The sequence below is a fragment of the Triturus cristatus genome, chromosome 2_2 (assembly GCF_964204655.1).
Source record: "Triturus cristatus chromosome 2_2, aTriCri1.1, whole genome shotgun sequence".
Taxonomy (NCBI): Eukaryota; Metazoa; Chordata; class Amphibia; order Caudata; family Salamandridae; genus Triturus; species Triturus cristatus.
Genome location: NC_140582.1, coordinates 353,266,349 through 353,290,538, shown reverse-complemented (window position 1 = coordinate 353,290,538; position 24,190 = coordinate 353,266,349). Strand labels below are relative to the sequence as shown.

The window sequence follows — 24,190 nt, the reverse complement described above, 5'->3', positions numbered from 1 at the left end:
TGTAATTTACCTACATATGGCCCTCAGTCTGCAATGACAGGGTTTATGTGTTAGGTGAGGGGTCTCAGAGGGTGGCACAATACATGCTGCAGCCCTTAGAGACCCTCTCTGGTCACAAGGTCCTTGGTACCAGAGGAACTTTTTACGAGGGATTTATATGTGGGTCAGAGGTGTGCCAATTGTGAAAACAAAGGTACAGTTTTGGGCAAGAACACAGGGACTGGGAACCTAATCTGTAGGGACACAGTGCACATTCAATCAAAGTGCATCAGGCAAGAAGTGGGAGGTAACCATACAAAAAGGGTCACTTTCCTACAAGCAATTGGACTTCTTACTCTTCTTCTTGTGCCTCTTACCTGAATGTCCCGACTATCTCGAATGGGACAAAGAGGACTTCGGACTCCGTGAACGACCGCGGGACCTGTACTTCTGCACAGTCCCGTGCCAGGCTGCTACCAGCTTCAGGGACTGCTCCCTCAAAGCCTTCGGCACCATGGACCCACCATCGGAACACGACTTGTTGTGGTCACACTCCAGGCACCACAGATAGACAAGGTTTGGATCTGCAGACATTGCCAGGTGACAGGCTCCGCAAGGCTCAAAACCTGTCCTACGTGATGACATTGTTGACATACCAGGAGGAAACCTCAAAATACAGACGACAAAAAATGACAGAGGGTTAGCTCTTCTCCAGATCAGCGCTGGCTGGTGCAGAAAGAAAAGAACCAACATCAAGGGGCTTGGGTGGCACCTATACAGGTACTGCGGCGTCATTCCAGCATGGACGAAGACGGACGCGGAGCATATCAACGCCAACTACTGCCATGCATAGGTACTTATCGAAAAATATTCAGGATCCTGTCTGACGTCTGGGAAATGGAAAGGTAAGGAATCTGCGGCTAGAAGCCTTTATCAGATATCAATTATTATAAATTGTTGTTGGATTTCTTGAGTGTCACATGTATTTCTTCTCCAATTGTTTTGGTGCTCTTTAAATTCTTAACACTTGTTCCTTTGAATAAGCATGTCTGCTCAGTGCCACAGCTACCTATGGTCAAGCTAAAGGTTTGACAAATGAAACTTATTGGTCTTAAAGGGGTTGGTAAGCGTATTACAAGGTGAGGTTGCACAACCACACCATATAATACACTCCTTTTTTTCTCACATACCCTGTCCACCAAACCTTATGATCATTAAACTTTCTGGAAAAGATTTTTAGGGAACATAGGGGTGTCTGCCCCAGGATTTGTACCACAGTCTTCAAAGTAGATATGCTCATAACGTCTGATGAATAGGTGCACGGGATATCCCTGGTCATCACCCTACTTGATACTACACAGTAGAAGCTAGATTTTGCTTAGTGAGTACGCTAAGGGCATAGGAAATTCGAGTCATCCTGAGCCTATGCAGGCTGCAAATTGGTGGCATTATTAAAGATTGACCCCACACCTGCACAGTATGAGCTCGATTCACAGAAATAACAAGACAAAATCCTAAACTTACTACCATTTACTCATTTTGGAATTCACAAAAGGCACTTACTCATTGAAGAGTAAGTGCCTTCTGTGAATACCAAAATGAATAAGTGCCTTTACTCATTTTGGTATTCACATTAGGCACTTACTCATTTTGGTATTCACAGAAGGCACTTACTCATTGATTAGTAAGTGCCTTCTGTGCATACCAAAATGGTAATAAGTTTAGGATTTTGTCTTAAGTCAGTTCTGTGACTCGGGCCCTATGCCAGGACATCTAGCTAGACAGAATTAAAAAGAAAGTTAAAGCTTAGCCTAGGCTTGTTTTCATAGGGATCTCATGTAAGTCAGTGGATCTTAACCTTTTGACTTCTGTCGGCCCACACTTAATTATTGGAACACCGGGACTCCCAGTGAGTAATTACAGGTATCTGGGGACCCTCAACTGAGTAATTTATGAAAGCGGGTGCCCCGGGCCGAACATTGCTGATGATTTGAAGCGCAAAAACATATCCAAAAAATACAGACACAGCATTCATCAAACAAGTACACAAATAATTAACTAGTTTATTTAACTCACAAAAAAAAATTAAAATATTTTTAATGGGATGGTTAAAGCTTTTCTAAATTCAATTGCAGACACTCATTGTCCATATTATATTATGTTTGATGCATATGCGCTGCTCTGATGAATCTATCTGAGGATATCAACATAATTTTTAGCCGCAGATTTCAAGTTTAACATTTACGGACCGTCTTAAAAAAAAATATTTTACATTTTGCTTCTTTATTATACTTTATTAATCTGCTAATGTGAATTAATTTTCTAAGCAGTCGCGGACCACTTGAGTAGACTTCATGGACTCCTGGATCACAGGTTAAGAACCACTGATGTAGGTAAAAGGCAGATGGTCAAGTTAACAGTGAGATAGTTCACTGCACTCATCACTATTCACATATTTCACATATCGTTAGCCATACATACAGGTCTGCCTCTAAACTCTGCACGTTTGTGGCACTTGTGCACTGTAGAAATGCCAAACACAAAAGTAAGATCCTCAGTGCTCAATGGGAAGATCTGATGGTGATGGATGATATACCGTCTGTGAGGGTCTACTTTCCTACGTTTTTTAACCCACAGTCAAGAGAAAAAAGTAATGCAATTAAGTGCCAAAATATTTTAATAACACAAATAGTGGAATTTTGGTCCTGGGGAGATCCATGTCTATTTTCAATGAGTAATGTTATACCATTTACCTTTCTTCTGACTACAATTATTCTGCAAGGCTTGCTCTACGTGAGAAGAAATGTTTGACACCGCACCCAAATGGAGTCAATTGCGACTTAATGTACGTTGTGACTAGAGTTTTTGAGCTAACCTTTCAACTTATCAAACCCAACCCTTTATAAAAACGTAGATACCTAGTGGGGCCCAGGGTGGTGTGACCTTTGTGGATCCCACTACATTTTCTTACCAAAGTTACCATGCTAACATCAGACATTGACTAAAATAATGAGTTTTCCTCGCATTTCTTTGAGCGAAAGTTCTGGAATCAGTGAGGTATTCACAAAATTCCTACTATCCAGCGTTTCTATTTTCTCCCGATGACAACTGTACCCCATAATTGTGGGTAGTCCTTCTGCCTAAAACAACAACAACCCAAAACAGTGCGAAGACCACATTGCTAATACAGTGACTTTATATGGTGACAGTTTTAATGGGTTGCTGTCCTATTATCAGTATCAGGATATCAATAAGTAACATACCCAAACTAGGAAATTATACTGTATCCCTAATGATGTGATTTCAGATGCCATCTATCACACCTAGGATTAGGTCAAAAGCATTGCATTTGGAGGGCAATGCCCGTGACTAATGGGGAACTGGTTAACAAATAAGTGCCTGATAATAATAAAACAACAGGATAGGTCTTTAGATAATTTCAGCTGACTAGACCAAGTAAGTTGGTAAGAAGTTGATCAACTGACAAGAAGCAACTGAGCAGAGGTACCCAGGGGGATACAAGCAGGCAGGAATGTGGGGAGTTTCAATAGAAACACAAACCATTAAAATATAAGACAGGTTATATTACTTTAATAAGTCTTACAGGGTTTCAAAGGTTAATGCAGGACTGAGTAGATTACATTGACTATCTTCTCCTGGTAAAAGTTAGGGAAAAGACACATTTTTCCAAGTCAAAAGCATAAATAGCATAACATACCTGCAGAGCTTGTATCTCCGACAATGCAGCTTTAAGGTTCTGCTCTCGATCACCTAATTTAGTCTGAAGTTTATTTAGCTCAAAAGCAAGTTGCTTTTCTAGTGAAGTTGCTTTCTTCTCGTTTTCCTTTGCATCATGTTGGGCTCCATTCAATTCATGTTCAAGGTTTTGAATTTTTAATTGAGATTTCTAAAGAGAAATAAAACCTTTAAGTAGGGTTTGCAATAGAGGACAAGATACATCTAATAATAAGGCAAGTAAACTAGTGCAGGAAGATGAATGAACAAGTTACTTACCTTCAGTAACGCTCCTTCTAGTGAATACTATATAATTGCAGATTTTCCCACTGTCCTCCCAGGTGCTGGCACACCGAAAATTCATACCCAACTGCAGATCCAAAATTGTCTACTTGGCACAGTTGACAGGCAGGAAACAAATATGCCAAGAAGTCTCAAAACTTCTCCAATGAAATCCAGGGTGGAGGCTGAAACATCTGTACGTGGGCATCTGACTGTGGAACTGCAGGGTTGAAGCAGGAGTATGTTGGGGTAAGCATTGCTGGAAGTGTAGAGAAGAACAACTTACTTTCCTTCCGTAAGGCCTTATCTGGTAGAGACTGTATTTAGTCACAGATTCTTTACCTTTGAATATTTTCAAGGCGTCAGACTGGAACTGGAAACGTTTGATGAGCAGCATTCCTCCGCGCAGGTGAGTGGCACCATCCAGCTCCGTGTGGCACTGTCTGTGCCGGAAGTGACTGGCGCAGTGCCTATATAGGTGCTGCCCCAATCTGCTGTCGACTTTCCATTCCAGAAGCACAGTGCCACGAGGAACACTAACCACTGGTGTGCAAAGCTAGGGCCCTTAGAGGGGTTAATCCTTAAATCTAAAATTCAGCTGCAGAGCGGGGAGGATGGGTGAGTCGGTAAGGAATCTGCGGCTAGATAGTGTCTCTACCAGAAAAGGTAAGTAACTTGTTCATCTGATAGAGACTTCTAGCTGCAGATTGTTTACCTCAGAATAGATACCTAAGCAATACCTCTCCAGGAGAGGGGGGAGGCTTGTTTCGCAATACACAATATAATAAGTCCTAGAGGACCGAATGGGCAAAATGACCGGCATGTCCGATCAGACTGTCTAGGCCAAGTATACTTAAAGTACGGCCCGGGGCCCGCATGCGGCCTGCCTGACCTTAATTGCGGCCCCCTAGTAAACAGCACCAGTGGGCTGCTGTTCGCTTAATAAGAGCAGGGACATTCTGAAAGCTGTGAAACAAACGGGCATACTTTATTTACACATTAACGCACAAGTTACTTACCTCCAGAAACAATGTATCTGTAAGAAACATTAGTAGTGATAGATTCCTTACCGTAGAATTACCCCCAGGCGTCAGACTGGATCCGGAAAGTTTTCGTCGGCAGTACCCCTGTGCGTCGGTAGGCGTCATCGTGCGGCTCCGCATGCGTCGTTGGCGCCGGGATGACATCGCTGGAGCTACATAGATGCGCCTACACGCGCTGACGTCAGTTCTGTACACGACTTTCTGCGCCACGAACGCAGAGCCATGCAAGAAACTTACCACTGGTGCCATGAAATTGGGTCCTGAAAGGGATGACCTTAACCCTAGAAATAAATTCCAGAACGGGGAGGATGGGTGGGGCGGTAAGGAATCAATCGCACAAGTTACTTACTTGTGTAACGCTATATCTGTAAGAGACATTAGTGATAGATTCCTTACCTTAGAATATCCCCAGGCGTCAGACTGGATACGGAAAGTTTTCGTCAGCAGTACGCGTGCGCGACGGAAGGTGGCGTCACGCGGCTCTGCGTCCGTCGCTGGCATCGTATGCGCCGAGATGACGTCACAGAGACTACTTAGGCGCCACCCATGCGTGCTGACGTCACTTCTGTACATAACTTTTCTGCACCAGGAGCGCAGAGCCATGCCAGAGACCGACTACTGGTGCAACAGAACTAGGACCCTGAAAGGGATGACCTGAACCCTAGAGAACAGTTCGCAGAATGGGGAGGATGGGCGGGCAGTAAGGAATCTATAACTAACTAATGTCTCACAAGTTACCACTTGTGTAACGATATATCTGTAAGAGACATTAGTTAGCGATAGATTCCTTACCTTAGAATATTCCACAGGAGTCAGTCTGGATCCGGAAAGATTTCTGCTTAGCAGTACCCCTGCGTGCCAGTAGGTGGCGCTGTGCGGTTCCGCGTCCGTCACTGGCATCGTGCGCGCCGGGACGACGTCACGGAGGGTATTCAGGTGCCACCCATGCGCGCTGACGTCAGTTCTGTATACAACTTTCCGCGCCGAAACGCAGTCATGCGAGAAACTGACCTTTGGTGCATAAAAATAGGGCCCTAAAAGGGGATGACCTTAACCCTAGTAATCAGTTCGCAGAACAGGGAGGATGGGTGCGGTGTAAGGAATCTATCACTAACTAATGTCTCTTACAGATATATCGTTACACAAGTAGTAACTTGTGCATATGAAAAAGACACGTTAGTGATAGATTCCTTACCTTAGAATAGATACCCCAGCAATACCAACCCCGGTGGTGGGTCTGCGAACAAGATTACACCAGAAAGTCACGGAGCAGAGAACGGCCAAAGAAGCCGCCTCTCCGGACCGGACTGTCAAGGCAGTAGTGCTTGGAAAACGTGTGCAGCGAGGCCCACGTAGCTGCCTGACAAATATCCTGTAAGTGGACACCGCGTCCCAAGCCAGTAGTGGCTGCAGTTGCCCTGGTCGAATGGGACGCAAACCCACAGGAGTCTCCTTCTTGGCCAAGGAGTAACATGCTTTGATGCACAGAACGACCCACCGGGAGATGGTCCGTTTGTGCACCGCCCGACCTCCTTTGGTCGGGCGGTGCACAAACGGACCATGAAAGAGCTGATCATCCACCCCGGAACGACTGTGTACACTGCAGATAGAATGCGAGCACACGTTTTGGGTCCAGACGGTGGAGCCGCTCCTCTTCCCGTGAAGGAGGTGTAAAAAAGGTGGGCAAAGTGATGGTCTACCCGATGTGGAAGGGCGTGACAACCTTTGTCAAGAAAGAAGGACGTGTCCGCAGAACCACCTTGTCCGGATGAACAGAAAGGAAAGGAGGTTTGGAAGAAAGAGCCTGGAGCTCACTCACTCTCCTGGCAGAGGTGATAGCTACCAGGAAAGCCGTCTTGAGAGTAAGAAGACGTAAGGGACAGTTATGAAGGGGCTCAAAGGGAGCGCACATCAGAAAAGTCAAGACAAGATTCAAGTCCCACTGAGGCATTATGAAGGGCACAGGTGGGAACGTATGCGTAATGCCCTTAAGAAAACGGTTAACAACCGGGGCTTAAAAAGAGAAGGCTGATCAGGAAGCCAGAGATTGCCGAAAGATAACCTTTAAGAGTGCCCATAGCAGAGCCCTGCTGGGCCAAAGAAAGAAGGAACAGAAGAACCTCAGAAAGAGGGGCAGAAAGGGGATCCACAGTCTTAGCTGTGCACCATGCCACAAATCTGTTCCACCTACAGGCGTACACCGTTTTAATGGAGGGATGCCTGGCTGCCAAAATGACATCACAGACTTCGGGAGGAAGATCGAAAGGTGTCAACTGTCGCCGCTAAATCTCCAAGCATGGAGGTGGAGGCTGGACAGGTTCAGGTGGAGGACCGTCCCCTGCTGCTGCGTCAGAAGATCCTCCCGAAGAGGCAGACGGAGCGGGGGATCGATGATCATACTGAGTAGCTCGGGATACCATACTCTTCGAGCCCAGTACGGAGCCACAAGAATAACTTGGGGCCGGTCGCACCTGATCTTCTTCAGCACTCTGGGCAGAAAGGCGTACAACAGACCGCAGCTCCACTCGAGACAAAAAGCGTCTCCTAGCGAGTGTCGCCTTGGAAATTCCAAAGCGCAGAACTGATGACATTGCGTGTTCTCTTCGGTGGCGAATAGATCTAACCAAAGCTCTCCCCATCGCAGAAAGAGACCGTGTGCTACGTCCAAGTTCAGACGCCACTCGTGATCCACCATGCACCGGCAGCTGAGTTCGTCGGTCCTGGCGTTCAGAGAACATGCCAGGTGTTGAACCAGCAAGGCAATGCCTTGATGTTCCAGCCACGTCCAGAGGCGCAGATCATCCTGACATAGGGTCCACGACCCCACCCCGCCCTGTTTGTTGCAATACCACATGGAGGTGGTGTTGTCCGTGAACACCTGCACTACACTTCCCCGGATAGAGGGAAGGAATGCCTTCATTGCAAGCCGGATCGCCTGCAGCTCTAGAAGGTTGATATGGAGCAGGGACTCCGCCGGAGACCAAAGGCCTCTGATCTCCGCCTCTCCCATGTGGCCTCCCCAGCCCAGGAGGGACGCATCAGTCACTACCGTGTGCTCAGGTTGGGGAAGGGAGCGGGATCTGCCATTGACCCAATCGTGATTCGTGAGCCACCACTGCAATTGCCGTGCAGTGCCCTACGAGATCTGGGCATGATCGGACAGGTTGCCCTGATGCTGCGCCCACTGGAACTTCAGGTCCCACTGCAGAGCCCGCATATGCCATCTGGCATGCAGTACCAGCAGGATGCAGGAGTCCATCAGGCCCAGGAGCCGGAGGGTCATCCTGACTGAAACCCGGGATAGAGGCTGAAAGAGTGGAACCATAGCCTGAATATCCCGGACTCGCTGTTCGGGAGGATACACCGAAACAGCGTAGAATCCAGAACCACTCCGATGAAAGGGAGCTTCTGAGAGGGACTCAGGTGCGACTTCGGCAGGTTGATGGAGAACCCCAGCAGATGCAGGAGGTTGGCCATGGTCTGGAGGTGGGAGACAACTGCCTGAGGCTAACCCGCCTTCAACAGCCAGTCGTCGAGGTAGGGGAAGACTGACACCCCTGACCCGCGCAGATGAGCTGTGACCACTGCCATTACTTTCGTGAACACCCAAGTGGCGCTGGTAAGGCCGAAGGGGAGCACGGCAAACTGAAAAAACCTCTGGCCTACCGTGAACCGCAGGTAACGCCGGTGGGCCGGCAGGATGGGAATGTGAAAATAAGCGTCCTGCAAGTCCAACGCTACCATCCAGTCTCCAGGGTCCAGGGCAGACAGGACAAGAGCCAGCATCTTGAACTTCTCCTTCTGGAGGAATGGAGGAATCAATTGACATCCCGGAGGTCCAAGATGGGGCGCAGGCCCCCCTTGTCCTTTTTGGGGACCAGAAATTTGTAGGAATAGCAACCACCCCCTACTTCCTGATCGGAAATGTACTCGATGGCCAGGTGGGCCGTGACTTCCTGACGGAGAAGAGCCAAATGATCCCCCGACATGAGCTGGTACCGAGGTGGCATGGCTGAAGGGGAGGACAGAAAGGGGCGCGAGTAACCTTGGCAGATTATCTGCAGCACCCACTTGTCTGACGTAATCCCGCGCCAGTGGTGGAGGTGAACCCTGCCACCCACTGGCTTGGGGTGCTCCCTGAAGCTCGGATTAGGAAGGTTTCAAGGCGGAAGCAGCGGGGGTGGAAGTTGACTGCTCCGCACGCTGGTTACCAGACCCGCCCCTGCAGAACCCACGTCCGCGGCCTAGCTGAGGCTGGCTTTGCACAGGCTTGCTGGAAGAGCGCGCCTGGGCACCCCTGCCCTGGCCACGAAAGGAACGAAACCCCGCCGTGGCAGGGCTTTTCGAGGAAAGACCCAAAGACTTGGCCGTGGCACGAGAGTCTTTAAAGTGCTCCAGGGCATAGTCAGCCTTGTGAGAAGTTGGCCTGATATATGATGTCACTAGTTCTAGTGTACAGCTTGTATCACTCCAAACAACCCTTATGGTGATTGGTTGTAAAGTCAACCTTATAGACCAGCTATCCTAGTGGTAGCATGGACAAGAGCAGTCTTAGGCTAAATTCTGTATGGCATGTGAAGCCAGCTGTTATACCATTTGCAACCCCTTGAATACCAAATGAAAGGACACCACAACAGATATATTATAAAAATAGAATGTATTTATTCTAGTCAAAATACCCTCAGCACTCTTTATGAGATTCGAGGTAAGTACAACACAGTCTTATTTAAGCATACATAAGTCACGCAGGTAAGTAATACAGTTAGGCCCTAGGGGCCACGCAAACCATATACTAAGTAAGTGGTATAAGGACCACTGTCACGAACACAGGTTAGGCCTAGGCCTAGGGAATCGCTGGGGCTACACCATCCTATCGGTTGCTAGGCAGTGGGAGGCCCACGGGATTCAGGTGCAGAGTGGAAACACTCACGCGTAATGCGTTAAAGTCAATAGAAATAGTAGTATTTAGAAATTAAGAGTTTTAGGACACTTCGGAAGGAACTAGGAGTTAGAGACTTGGAAACTAGACACTAGGATAGTCAATACCCTTGTGAGCACCGGAGTACTCAAGTTACCTAGCCCACGGGCTGCGGGTGCATAGGTGTGAACTTGCGTCTGGTTTCGTCATCGACTCCTATGGATGCCTGAAGAAAAGTTGCTGACAGGCAGTCAGTGAAGAGTGTCCGGTGGATTCCAAAGATGGAATCAAGAAGGAGAATAACTGCAAGCAGAGGGGACAGAGTCTAGGTCACCAGCCAGGAGCCAGGAAGGAACCAGGCGATGTCGTGAAGATGCAGGTGAAGAGGTGAAGCTTGTCGCAGCAGCCACGGGTACCAGGAGGCGTCGAGGACGACCAGAACCAGGAGGCGAGCTGTCCCACGAGGGCTCTTGCTGTCGGCGGTGTCGATGTCGAGTTGGGACACAACAAGCCTTGGCAAGCGCAACCCACGCAGAATGAAGGATTCGCTTCTGTCGCAGACCAGGAAGGCCTGAGGTGCTTCTCTTTCACAGGGAAGCCAGGGCCAGTCTGAAGGAGCCAAACCAGCGGTGTTAAGTTAAAGGTTCGTCGTCGTAGAGGTCACTAGCCAACGGGCCAGCAACCGGACAGACGCGTCGAGCAGGAAAATGCAAAAGGGCCCCACGTAGAACTCGTGGAATGTGGAGGGCTGATCTTCGGTGCAGAGGGTGCTCGGGGTTGGGGCTTCTCAATCCCCAGAGCACAACTTCGAGGATGCCTCAGAAGCTGCGCTGGAAGCAAGTAGCCAATTTTCCCAGGTAGCCGGTCCCACGTCTCTCGTCGCCAACACGGATCTCAGCTTCGCTGTGGATGTGGATCAGGGTCGGAGAAGTCTGGAAGTCAAGGCGCTGGTCGGGCTCTGCAGTCGGTTCCTCGTAGAACTTCGGGCAAAGCAAACGGCAGGTCGCTTGATGGTGCCTGTTTGAAGAATCTCCCTTGTGGCCACCCTGTGCAGTCTTCTTCCGTAGTCGAATGTCGAAGGTCCAGAGTTTCTGTTCAGGATCAGTTATCAGGATAATCCAAAGTCCTAGGGACTCAGCTCCCACTCTTATACTAATCTGGGGGGCTGGGTTACCTGCGAGGTCCCTCCTATGGGTGGGACCAGGGAGGGGGTGGTTACACCCCCTTCCCTTTGTCCAGTTTCACGCCAGGACTGGGGCTGGAGTGCCCCAGCACCGGTTTTAACTGGACTATGCATGGAACACCTTGTGCGCCCCAGGCAGTGTCTCGTTTCATTCATCCCTCCCTGCCCTAATACACTAAGGCCTGTCTAGGGTGGTGCTAGCACCTCCCAAGGCAGGAAACCTATTGTCCAAGCCTCCCTCGCTGGAAGGACTCCCAGCAGCAGGAGGTCAGACTTGTGTCTGTGGCAGCAGCATCCATTTTGTGATGCTGGGGCTCTGGTTAACTTTAACCAGGTAGTAGGTCTTCAACATGTCTTCTCCCTCTAGAAGGGGGGGAATACTATCCTCACCGCCAGAAATGGTGTGGGGGTAGTATTCCAAAGTGTTAGACACCTTACACGACATATTTTAATAAAGCCAAACCATAGTTACCAAAACCGCGAGGATTATAAGGCACTTTAAGAGTATATGGTAGGCGATATCATAGAACAGCTATAAGGACATGGTTCCGAAAGCTGCAGACAGGCTCACCTCATGCTAGAGCACCATCTCACATGTTACCAAGCCCTCTGCCTTCAGGATTGTTAAGGCCTGCCATAGGAGTGACTGATAGGTTACCCATGTGTCTATATATAAGGTAGGTATAGGAATACTACACCTAAGCAAGGGGTGATTACACGACCTTGCCCCAGCTGAGTGATCAGCCAGTTGTGTCATAATGGAAGGCCAGCCAGGGGTGGCATAATACATGCTGCAGCCCCTGGTAGGCCTAGGGTACACCTATGCCCTGGGTACCTAAGGTACACTGTACAGGGCCCTAGAAGGTGATCCTTACCAATTGGTTTATGTACCTAAAGTACATAGCATGAATTTAGAGAGAGAACAGCTGGGCTGTGGGTCTGATTAGCAGGCCCACAGCCACATCTAAGTCGAAAACCAGTGAAGCAAAAGCAAAAAGTGGGGGTGAACATAGAAAGCAGACCCTACTCTCCTACAAGCCTTATCACCAAAGAGGTGGGAGCCATCAAAGGGCATGTCCATGAGCGAGCTCTGGACTTCGGGTGAGAAGCCAGTGGAACGTAACCAGGCGTGGCGCCGCAACACTACCGTTGTGGAAATCGTCCTGTCCAACGAATCAGCGGTGTCCAAACCACACATGATGGCAAACTTCGCTGCATCCTTGCCCTCCGCAATAGCTTGGGAAAGGACAGCCTGGACCTCCTCAGAGCACTGAGGAAGAACCTCCGCCACCGAATCCCACACTGCGTGGGAGTAACGGCCCACTAAGCAGGCGGTATTAACCGATCTCAACCCTAAACTGGCTGAGGAGAACAACCTCTTGCCATATTGGTCCAGCCTCTTAGAGTCCTACTCCGGTGGAGCCGAGGGAAAGGCACTCTGCGATGTCGAGGCCTGAATGACCAGGCTCTCAGGCATGGGGTGAGTGGTCAAAAAGGCAGGATCACCAGTCGCTGGGCGATGATGGCTAGCGACGTTCTTATCCATTGGCGCCCCCGAGGCTGGCCCCAACCAAGTACCCAAGAGGACTTCGGTAAGGGCCTCATTGAAAGGGAGCAGCGGCTCCGACGACGGAGATGCCGTCTGGAGCACCTCCGTAACGACGTTGGTCTTAAGGGCCACCGTAGGTAGGTCGAGGTGGAGAGTCTCCGCGGCTCGACGCAGCACCATAGTGTAGGAAGCGCCCTCCTCCATAGTAGGCAGAGGCGAGGCAAACCCCGGGTCAGAAGACACATCAAGTTCACCCGCGTCTTGAAGGTCATCCACCCAATCCTGCTCGCAAGGGGGTCCTCGGATCCATCCCAGCCCTCATCCGGCTCCGGGGTAGAAGGAGCCGGCCGGGGCCGAACCGGAGCCCCATCCCAATGAGGGTCCCAGGTCGGAATTAAATGATCCGAGAACCGAGACAGGGGCGGGATAAACGGCACCCAGTGCGGTGCCTGTGGTGGAGCCAGTGATCCCGGTGCTGGCGCCGGAGGCGGTGTCGCCGGGTCAACAGGATCTGGACACAGGGCCCGCAGGCGCACCGGTGGGAGCCCGAGGCCTAAACAGGCGGTCCAAGGCAGCAAGAAACTCTTGCCGCTGTCCGGGAGTCGTCAATGGACCCTGATATAGCGCGTAGGCCGCGGGAATCCCAGGCTCCAGAGGAGCCGTGGGGGCAGAGCCCCTGTCCCCCACGTCTGCCTCCGGGGAGCGACGGGGAAGATGTTGGAGAGCGAACACGCTTCTTCGACTTCTTCTTCTGGTGTCGCTTACCAGAATCTGAAGGTGAAGACAGAGTCCGAGGAGCGACGGCTGCGGTCCCGCGAACGGCCCCTAGACCCGGAGCGGTGAGAGGAGTGCCGGACCTCCAGCAACTTCCGGCGCAGCTCGTGTAATGCCTTCGGGGCCATGGCACGGCAGTCCCGACAATCCCGGGAGTCGTGGTCGGTCTCCAGGCAGTAGAGGCAGGCATCATGGGGGTCCGCCACCGACATATTACGGTGGCACGACCCGCAAGACTTGAAGCCGGGCATCCCTACGTGCACCAGGAGACAAGAGAAGGAGACAAAAAGTCTCAAAAAGTGGTCACAAAATGACCGAGGTACATGCTCAATCCGGATCTGCGCTTTCGGCGCGGAAAAAGAAAGAACTGACGTCAGCGCGCATGGGTGGCACCTAAGTAGCATCCGTGACATCGTCCCGGCACGCACAACGCCAGTGACGGGCGTGGAGTTGCATGGCGCCACCTACTGGCGTGCAGGGGTACTGCTAAGCAGAAAACTTCCCAGATCCAGACTGACGCCTGGGGAATATTCTAAGGTAAGGATACTATCCCTAACATGTCTCTTAGATATATTGTTACACAAGTAAGTAACTTGTGCATCCGAAAGAGACACGTTAGTGATAGATTCCTTACCTTAGAATATATACCCAAGCAATACCCACCCCGGTGGTGGGTCTGCCAAGTGAGATTACACCAGAAAGTCACGGAGAACCGAACAGCCAAAGAAGCAGTCTCTCCGGACCGGACTGACAAGTCAATAGTGCTTAGTGAAAGTATGCAACGAGGCCCAAGTGGCCGCCTGACAGATGTTTACGGGGGACCCCACGTCCCAATGCTGTGGTAGCTGCTGTCGCCCTAGTAGAATGGGCGGGCAGCCCAACTGGAGGTTCCTTTTAGCCACAGAGTAACAGGCTTTAAAGTACAAGACAACCCATCGGGAGATAGTTCGCTTGTGCACAGCCCGGCCTTTCTTGGCACCCATGTAGCCATCAATGAGCTGGTCATCCACCCGGAAGTACAAGTTACTTACCTCCGGTAACGATGTATCTATTAGATGCGATTCTAGCCGCAGTTTCCTTAACGTAGATTCCTTAACGTGGAATTATCCCCAGGCGTGAGACCGGACCGGGAAATCTTTCTTGCCCCAGCATCTCTGCACGCCGGGGGGTAGTACCACGCGACTCTGCCCTGACGTCTTCCGCAGGCGTGACGTCAGCGAGGTCACATAAGCCCCACCCCGGCGTGCTGACGTTAGTTTGCTTCGGAGAATTTTTCCGCACCACAATGCGGAGCCATCACAACAAAACTGAGGAGAGCATGGGAACAGTGTGTGAAAAAAATCAGAGAAACAAAACAGAGAGAAACAAAAGGTGAGGAACAGCACCAGTTGGCACCAAGGTACCAGAAGGCTATAGCAGCGAAGCCATACCAGGGAAAGAGCAGAGCACCACTCTGAGGAACAACTGTGCAAGCCAAGGCTATAGCACCAGTTGGCACTAAAGTACCAGAAGGCCATAGCAGCGAAGCCACCCCGAGGAACAACCGTGCAAGCCAAGGTGATAGCCATCCTGGAGGCACACGCATGTGAAAGCTCCATAACAGAAAGAGAGAGAGAGAGTCTACAACCACAAACCACACAGTGAAGGGCCACAATCCCGGAACAGAGGAGCAACAGCACTCCACCCGCAGACCACACTGTCAAGGAGGGCCACATCCCCTGAAAGGAGCAGGAGGCCAAAGGAAAGGCAAAAGAATCCCAAGCGTAGAAGACCGCAAGGGGATCAGAAGCTGTGAGAAGTTGGCCTGATATATGCTGTCCACTAGTTATAGTGGGTACCCTGTATCAGTCCAAACAACCCCTTATGGTGATAGGTTAAAGACAACCTTTATTGAAAGCTATCCTAGTGGTAGCTATGGAGTACAGCCTTCAGGCTAAGTCTTGAAGGAATGTAAAGCAGCTTGTTTTACCAGTCTATAATCTCTTGAATGATCAAATGAAAGGACAACCACACCAGGTATATATTTAAAATGTATGTATTTAAGATCAAACACACCCCTCTAGTCTCTTTATGAGACTGGAGTTCGAAGTACTTCGGTTACAAGTTAGTTATAAACAATATTAGCACAAATACACGTTTGGGCCCTAGGGGCGTACCAAACCATATACCAAAAAAGTGGTATAAGAACCACGACTGAATTAGACACAGGGCCTAGATCCTGTAGAATCGCTGGGACCCCAAGGAACCACCCAAGGTAGTGACACAGGGGACCCACGGGGGCCGTGTGCAGTGTGTAAACACAACCGCGGGTTCCTGTTAGCTTCTATGGGCAATGTCGCGGTTGGAAATTTAAAGATTAGGGACACTTAGAATCGAGTCAGGACCAAACCCTTTTGGACTTAAGCAGTTCTAGGGCTAGCATCCACGGGAGCACTGGAGTGCTCGTGTTACCTCACCCAGGGAAGCCGGGTGCATAGGTGTCTTTTGGTGTCGGGTCGCGTCGTCGATTTCAATGGAAGCTGGCGAAGAAGTGCTGCTGCCATGTAGAGAAGTGTTCGCAGAGATCCAAGCCTGGATCTAGGATGTAAGGAACCTAAAAGCAGAGGGGACAGAGTCTTGGTCACTTGCCAGTGACCGAGGGCAGGATGGACCAATGCCCACAGATGTTGTGTGCTTCAGGTGAGTTGACGGGTGCCTCGACTCTTCAGCCACGAGGTCCAGGAGGTGTCGACGAAGTCCACAAGCCGGATTCGAGCTGTCCCACAAAGTCTGTCGAGTGCTGCGGTGTTGGCGCCCAGATAGGACCAACAAGCCTTGGCAACGGTAAGTCTCGTGGAAAGAGAAGGAGGACGTCGGTGCAGACCAGCAAGGTCTGAGGGACTCACCCAGCGAGGGTAAGTCAGGGCACGCCTGGAGCAACCAGGAAAGCCCGAGCAGAAGTGGAGTTGCCTTCGTGGGGACACACTAGCCAACGGGCTAGCGATTGCGAAGGAGCCTTGATCGGTCGCACTGGAAACTGGCCCATGGGTCACTCGTGGAGTGGAGGCCAGAGATCTTTGGTGCAGTCAGTGCTCTAGGCTGGGGCTACTCGGAGCCCAAAGCAGAACTTCAGGAAAACACAAGAAGTCGATGTACCAGCAATAGTACGCAGTGTCCAGGGGTCACGGTTCCTCGTCACTCACGATAGCCACGGGCCTCAACTTTGCTGTGGACTCAGGGTAGCCTCGGGGAAGTCAGGAAATCCACCTCTGGTGATGCAGAGACTTCGGCGTCCAAGGGGAGCTTCGGAATTGCAGACCAGACAGTTGCTTCTTTGGTGCCTGCCAAGCAGGGAAGTCACTCCTGGACTCCAAGGGAGATTTCTTCAGTCTTCTAGTCAGGATAGAAAGTCGGAGGTCCAGGATATATATTGCAGAGTTTCGGCCAGGGTAATCTAAAGTCACAAGGACTGGGTTCCCATACTTATACTAAGTTTGGGGGTTGAACATACTCTAGCGACCCATCTATGGGAGGGTATGGAAAGAGGGGTGGTTACACCCATTTCCTTTGTCCCGTTTCGTGCCAGAGCAGGGGCAGGTAGCCGCTGCAACCGGTGTGAACTGGACTATGCACAGGGACACCAAGTGTGCCCCCAGTGCAGGACTTCAAAGCACCAGTGAGTGCTCACGCCTGTAGGAGAGTAGGGTCTACTTTCTATGGTCACCCCCACTTTTTGCTTTTGCTTCACTGGTTTTCGACTTAGATGTGGCTGTGGGCCTGCTAATCAGACCCACAGTCCAGCTGTTCTCTCTCTAAATTCATACTATGTACATTAGGTACAGAACCCAATTGGTAAGGATCACCCTCTAGGGCCCTGTAAAGTGTACCTTAGGTACCCAGGGCATGGGTGTACCCTAGGCCTACCAGGGGCTGCAGCATGTATTATGCCACCCCTGGCTGGCCTTCCATCATGACACAACTGGCTGATCACTCAGCTGGGGCAAGGTCGTGTAATCACCCCTTGCTTAGGTATAGTATCCCTATACCTGCCTTATATATAGACACATGGGTACCTTTCAGTCACTCCTATGGCAGGCCTTAACAATCCTGAAGGCAGAGTGCTTGGTAACATGTGAGATGGTGCTCTAGCATGAGCTGAGCCTGTCTGCAGCTTTCGGAACCATGTGCTTATAGCTGTTCTATGATATAGCCTACCATATACTCTTAAAGTACCTTATAATCCTCGCGGTTATGGTAACTATGGTTTGGCTTTATCAAAACATGTCGTGTAAGGTGTCTAACACTTTGGAATAATACCCCCATCCCATTTCTGGTGAGGAGGATAGTATTCCCCCCTTCTAGAGGGAGAAGACATGTTGAAGACCTACTACCCGGTTAAAGTTAACCAGAGCCCCAGCATCACAAAATGGATGCTGCTGCCACCGACACAAGTCTGACCTCCTGCTGCTGGGAGTCCTTCCAGCGAGGGAGGCTTGGACAATAGGTTTCCTGCCTTGGGAGGTGTTAGCACCACCCTAGACAGTACTTAGTGTATTGGGGCAGGGAGGGATGAAACAAACGAGACACTGCCTGGGGCACACAAGGTGTTCCACGCATAGTCCAGTTCAAACCGGTGCTGGGGCACTCCAGCCCCAGTCCTGGCGCGAAACTGGACAAAGGGAAGGGGGTGTAACCACCCCCCTCCCTGGTCCCACCCATAGGAGGGACCTAGCAGGTAACCCAGCCCCCCAGATTAGTATAAGAGTGGGAGCTGAGTCCCTAGGACTTTGGATTATCCTGAAAACTGAAACTTGAACAGAAACTCTGGACCTTCGACATTCGACTACGGAAGAAGACTGAAGAATCTCCCTTGTGGCCAAGGAGTGGCCACCCTGTGCAAACAGGCACCATCAAGCGACCTGCCGTTTGCTTTGCCTAAGTTCTACGAGGAACCGACTGCAGAGCCCGACCAGCGCCTTGACTTCCAGACTTCTCCGACCCTGATCCACATCCTCAGCAAAGCTGAGATCCGTAGAGGCGACGAGAGACGTGGGACCGGCTACCTGGGAAAATTGGCTACTTGCTTCCAGCGCAGCTTCTGAGGCATCCTCGAAGTTGTGCTCTGGGGATTGAGAAGCCCCAACCCCGAGCACCATCTGCACCGAAGATCAGCCCTCCACACTCCACGAGTTCTGCGTGGGGCCCTTCTGCATTTTCCTGCTCGACGCGTCTGTCCGGTTGCTTGCCCGTTGGCTAGTAGCCTTTGTGACGACGAACCCTTGACTTTCCACCGTTGGTTTGGCTCCTCCAGACTGGCCCTTGCTTCCCTGTGAAAGAGAAGCACCTCAGGCCTTCCTGGTCTGCAACAGAGCGCACCAGCATTGTTGAACCATCAACGATATACCCAACGTTCCAGACATGTCCAGAAACACAGGGCCTCTTGACAAAGCGTCCACTACCTCAACCCCCCCGCCCTGTTTGTTGCAGTACCATATAGTGAACACCTGTACTAGGCTTTTAATGCCAGCAGGATCGCTCGGAGCTCCAACAGTTTGATATGGAATCTGGATTCTGCCAGAGAGCAGAGGCCTCCGAGCTCCACATTTCCCAGATGGCCGTCCCATGCCAGGCATGATGAATCGTCACTATTGTCAGTTCTGGTTGGTTCGTTAACCACCACTGCAGATCTTTTATTGTTCCCTCTGAGATCTGGACCATGTTGAAGAGGGTGGGGGATGGCAGACCCTCCCCACTGGGTACCTAGGATCGTAAGAGGGATGACTACAAGGGTTTGGAGGCTGCGGCTGCCGGGACTGGGGATTGGCCTGACCTCTGGCTGCTCGATCCACAGTGTCTGTGGGTACTACGTCCTCGGCCACGCAGAGGCTGCGAAGCGTGCGTGTCGTGGTGGCTGGGAGGGTATAGACGCGGCCGCAAGCCACTTCCGTGGCCACAAAAGGAGCGAAAGTTGGACTGCAGTGACAAGGGGCCATGGAAAGGCCCAAGGACCTGGTCGTAGCACTGCTGTCCTTAAAGCGCTCCGGCGCTGATTCCGCCTTGTCTCAGAAGAGACGGGAGCCATCAAAGGGTATATCCATAAGCGATGTTTGAAGATCCCCAGAAAAACGAGTCCTCCTCAACTAGGAGTGGTGCTCTAAGGCCAATGTAGGCAAAACTGCTCTGCCCAGTGAGTCGGTGGTATCCAGTCCACATCGAATCATGAACTTAGCTGTGTATGGCCAGAGCCTCCTCCAGGGACCGTTGGCAGCACCTGCACAAGCATATCCCACAGAGAGTGGGAATAGCTGCCCAAAAGGCATGAAGTGTTCACGGACCGCAGTGCCAGGCTGGTGGAAGAAAACGTCTTCTTGCCTAAGTCGTCCAGCCTCTTGGATTTCTGATCTAGTGGTGTGGTTGGGAATGCACCAAGATTTACGTGGGAAGTGGAGGAATGGCCCACCAAGCTCTCCAGGGTAGGGTGTTGCATGAGGAAGTTAAAGTTGGGTGGGGCGGTGGGCATTTGTCCTGTTCACAGGAGCCCCTGTGTTCTTGGACCAAGTCCCAAGTAGGATGTCAGTAAGAGCTTCATTAAACGGGAGAAGCGATTCTGATGGGGACACTCCCGGTTGAAGGACTTGTGTCAAGATGTTCGACTTGACTGCCACCAAGGGCAAGCTGAGGTCCAGGACCTCTGCTGCCCTCCTCGCCACCACTGCAAATGAGGCTCTCTCTTCTGTAGCCACAGTAAGGGGATAAAGGATGCGAGTATCTGGAGAGGTATCCAGTCAACTGGCGACCGTCAAAACTTCACACCAGTCCATGTTTGCATCATAAGGATGAGATTCTTCAGGATCCAGCGACCCCTCCCACTCCTTCCCGAGTCCTGAACCATAAGAATAGGGCTATGGCTCAGGCCTGGCAGGCATGGATCCAGTTAGTGTCGGAGTCGGACGACGCCCCTCCAGCTCCATGTCAGAATTGGGGATCAGAATCGGGGTGCAGGGAGCATCTGCAAAGGTTAGGGTGGTATGACAGGAGCCGATCCTGATCCATCTGTGGATCCAAGGGGCTCGACTGGTACTGTAGCCGCCGGCATAGATCCGATAGGGGCCCCTCTTGAACCTGCACGGCCCAAATGTGCACCAGAGGGAACAGGCCACCCAACTATGAGGTGGATAGCCTCATAAAAAGCTCTTAATTGGGCAGGGGTTGCTCCAGCTTCTGAAAACTCTAAGAGGCACGGAGACGGCCCAGGCACTGGCTCTACTGCAGAGCCACGCCTCGAATATTGAGGCTCCCAAGTCTCGTCGAACATCTCTTCAACTTCTTCTTGTGTTGAGACTTACCAGAATGGCCCAACAACTTAGATTGTGAAGAGGATCTTGGACTCTGCGACCGCTCCTTTCCTCTCGACCGGGATCTGGATCGTAGCTGCGCCACTTGTCGAACCGCAAGGAGCTTGAGTGATTGCTCCCTCAAGGCCTTTGGGTTCATGGTGCGGCCATATGGAGCAGGCCATTGGATCATGGTCATGGTCAAGGCACCACAAGCATGCAAGATGCGGGTCCGCCAATGAATTTCGAAAAAAGTTTAGTAAAAAATTGTCTAAGGGGTAGCTCTTCTCTGGATCTCTGCTGACTGGTGCAGACAGAAAAGAACTGACGTCAGCGCACTGGGGAGGCACCTATATAGGCACTGCTCATTTCACTTCTGGCGCCAGCGACGACACAAGAAGCTAAACGACCCAACCTACCGGCGCGCAGGGGCTCTGCTCGAGAGAAGATTATTACAGATCTAGTCTGATGCCTGGACAGAATTCAAAAGGTAAGGAATCTGCAGCTGGAAGTCTTTATCAGATGGTGCATGTATGGCCACAGCTTTGAAAAGCTTTTGAACCTCTCATGCTGCCTATGGGACATGATCATAGTAAATTCCAAACATTGCTGCCATCCAAGGTAAGGAAAGCCTACTTGTCAAAAAAAGTGGGAATCAGCAAAGGTAGCAGAAATGAAGAGAACGAATGATAGGCGGCGGGGAAGGTAAGTTTTTTTTTTTTTAATTTGTTTTTAATGCACCCACCCCCCCCACCACCCCCGTTCCGAGCGTGCCACAACTGCTTAGAGGGTCCCAAAGGGCTGCAGCATATCATATGCCACCCTAACACACAAGTTACTTTCTTGTGTAACGATATATCTGTAAGAGACATAAGTTAGCGATAGATTCCTTACCTTAGAATATCTCCATGTGTCAGACTGGATCCAGAAAGTTTTTTGTCAGCAGTACCCCTGCACGTCGGTAGGCGTCGTCGTGCGGCACCGCGTACGTCGCTGGCGTCTTATTCGTCGAGATGACGTCATCGGAGCTACTTAGAAGGGCCCATGCGCGCTGACTTCAGTTCTGTACATGACTTTCCATGCCAGGAATGCAGAGCCATGCCAGAGACTGACTACTGGTGCAACAGAACTAGGGCCTGGAAAGGGATGACTTGAACCCAAGAGAACAGTTCGCAGAATGGGGCGGATGGGCGGGCAGTAAGGAATCCATCACTAACTAATGTCTCTTACAGATATATCATTACACAAGTAACTTGTGCATCTGAAAGAGACATGTTAGTGATAGATGAAAGGCAGTGACTACTTTCGGCAGAAAGGAGGGACGTGGCCGAAGCACAACCTTGTCCGGATGAATCGCCAGGAAAGGAGGTTTACATAAAAGAGCCTGGTGCTCACTCACAAGCCTAGCGGAGGTGATGGCCACCAGGAAGACAGTTTTCAAAGTTAATAACCGCAAAGGACAGTTATGAAGAGGCTCAAAGGGAGCGCACATAAGTATGTGAGAACCAGGTTCAAGTCCCACTGAGGCATCACAAAAGGAATAGGAGGGAAAAGGTGAGTAATGCCTTTGAGAAATCTATTGACAACAGGGGACTTGAAAAGAAAGGGCTGATCAGGCAGCCTGAGAAAGGCTGAAAGAGCAGAAAGGTAGCCCTTGAGAGTGCCCAGAGCAGAGCCCTGCTGGGCCAAAGAGAGAAGGAACAATACAACCTCAGAGAGAGGGGCAGAAAGGGGATCTACAGCTTTCGCTGTGCACCATGCCACAAACTTGTTCCACCAACAGGCGTACACAGATTTAGTTGAGGTACGCCTGGCTGCCAGAATCACATTACAGACCTCAGGAGGCAAGTCAAATGGAATCAACTGTCGCCGCTCAACGCAAGGAGGTGGTGTCTGGACAGGTTCGGGTGAAGGACCGTCCGTTGTCGGATCGGGGGATCCACGCTCATACTGAGTAGCTCGGGATACCAAACTCTTCGAGCCCAGTCCGGTGGCACAAGAATGACTTGGGCCCGGTCGCATCGGATCTTCTTCAGCACTCTGGGTAGAAGTGGTATAGGCGGAAAGGCATACACCAGACCGCAACTCCACTCGCTACGAAAAGCGTCTCCGAGCGAGTACCGCCTTGTTAACTCCAACGCGCAGAACTGCTGACATTGCGCGTTCTCTTTGATGGCGAATAGATCTAACCAAGGTTCTCCCCACTGCTGAAAGAGACCTTGTGCCACTTCCGAGTTAAGACGCCATTTGTGATCCATCAAGCACCGGCGGCTGAGTTTGTCTGCCCTGGCGTTCAAAGAACCTGCCAGGTGTTGAAGCGTCAAGGAAATGCCTTGACGTTCCAACCAAGTTCAGAGGCGCAGAGTCTTCTGACATAGGGTCCACGACCCCACCCCGCTTTGTTTGTTGCAATACCACATGGCGGTGGTGTTGTCTGTGAACACTTGCACTACCCTTCCCTTGACAGAGGGAAGGAATGCTTTCAGTGCAAGTAGGATCGCCCTGAGCTCCAAAAGATTGATATGAAGCTTGGACTCAGCCGGAGAGCAAAGGCTTCTGATCTCCGCCTCTCCCATGTGGCCGCCCCATCCCAGGAGGGACGCATCCGTCACCACCGTGTGCTCCGGTTGGGGAAAGGAGAGGGATCTGCCGCTGACCCAACGCTGGTCCGTGAGCCACCACTGCAAGTCTTGTGCAGTGCCCTCCGAGATCTGGACATAGTCGGACAGGTTTCCCTGATGCTGCGTCCACTGGAACTTCATGTCCCACTGCAGAGCCCGCATATGCCATCTGGCATGGTTGATCAGCAGGATGCAGGAGGCCATGAGGCCCAGCAGTCTCAGGGTCCTCTTGACCGAAACCCAGGACCAGGGCTGAAAGATCGGAATCATAGCCCGAATGTCCCGGTCTCGCTGTTCGGGAGGATAAACCCGAAACTGCGCCGTGTCCAGAACCGCTTCAATAAAGAGGAGCTTCTGAGAGGGAATCAGATGCGACTTCGGCACGTTGATGGAGAACCCCAGCGAATGCAGGAGGTCGGCCGTAGTCTGGAGGTGAGAGACGACTGCCTGGGGCAAGCCCGCCTTCAACAGCCAGTCATCGAGATAGGGGAAGACTGAGACCCCTGATCTGCGCAGATGAGCTGCGACCATCGCCATCACTTTCGTGAACACCCGAGGAGCGCTGGTAAGGCCGAAAGGGAGCACGGTGAACTGAAAGTGCTCGTGGCATACCGCGGACCGCAGGTAACGCCGGTGGGCCAGCAGGACGGGGATGTGAAAATAAGCATCCTGCAAGTCCAACGCTACCATCCAGTCTCCAGGGTCGAGGGTAGCCAAGACCGGAGCCAGTCAACATCTTGAACTTCTCCTTCAGAAGGAAGCGATTGAAGTTCCTGAGGTCCAAGATGGGGTG

The 24,190-nt window shown here is 51.1% G+C and overlaps 1 protein-coding gene across 2 annotated transcripts in view; it reads right to left on the bottom strand.

Annotated features, from left to right (window-relative positions):
- CENPE (centromere protein E) overlaps window positions 1-24,190 on the bottom strand; it is a 1,911,253-nt gene that overhangs the window by 300,110 nt on the left and 1,586,953 nt on the right. For both annotated transcript variants that reach the window (XM_085641421.1, XM_085641422.1), the window contains one exon: window positions 3,698-3,886. In XM_085641421.1, the coding sequence (XP_085497547.1) occupies window positions 3,698-3,886 (189 nt within the window). The remainder of the gene's footprint in view (window positions 1-3,697; window positions 3,887-24,190) is intronic.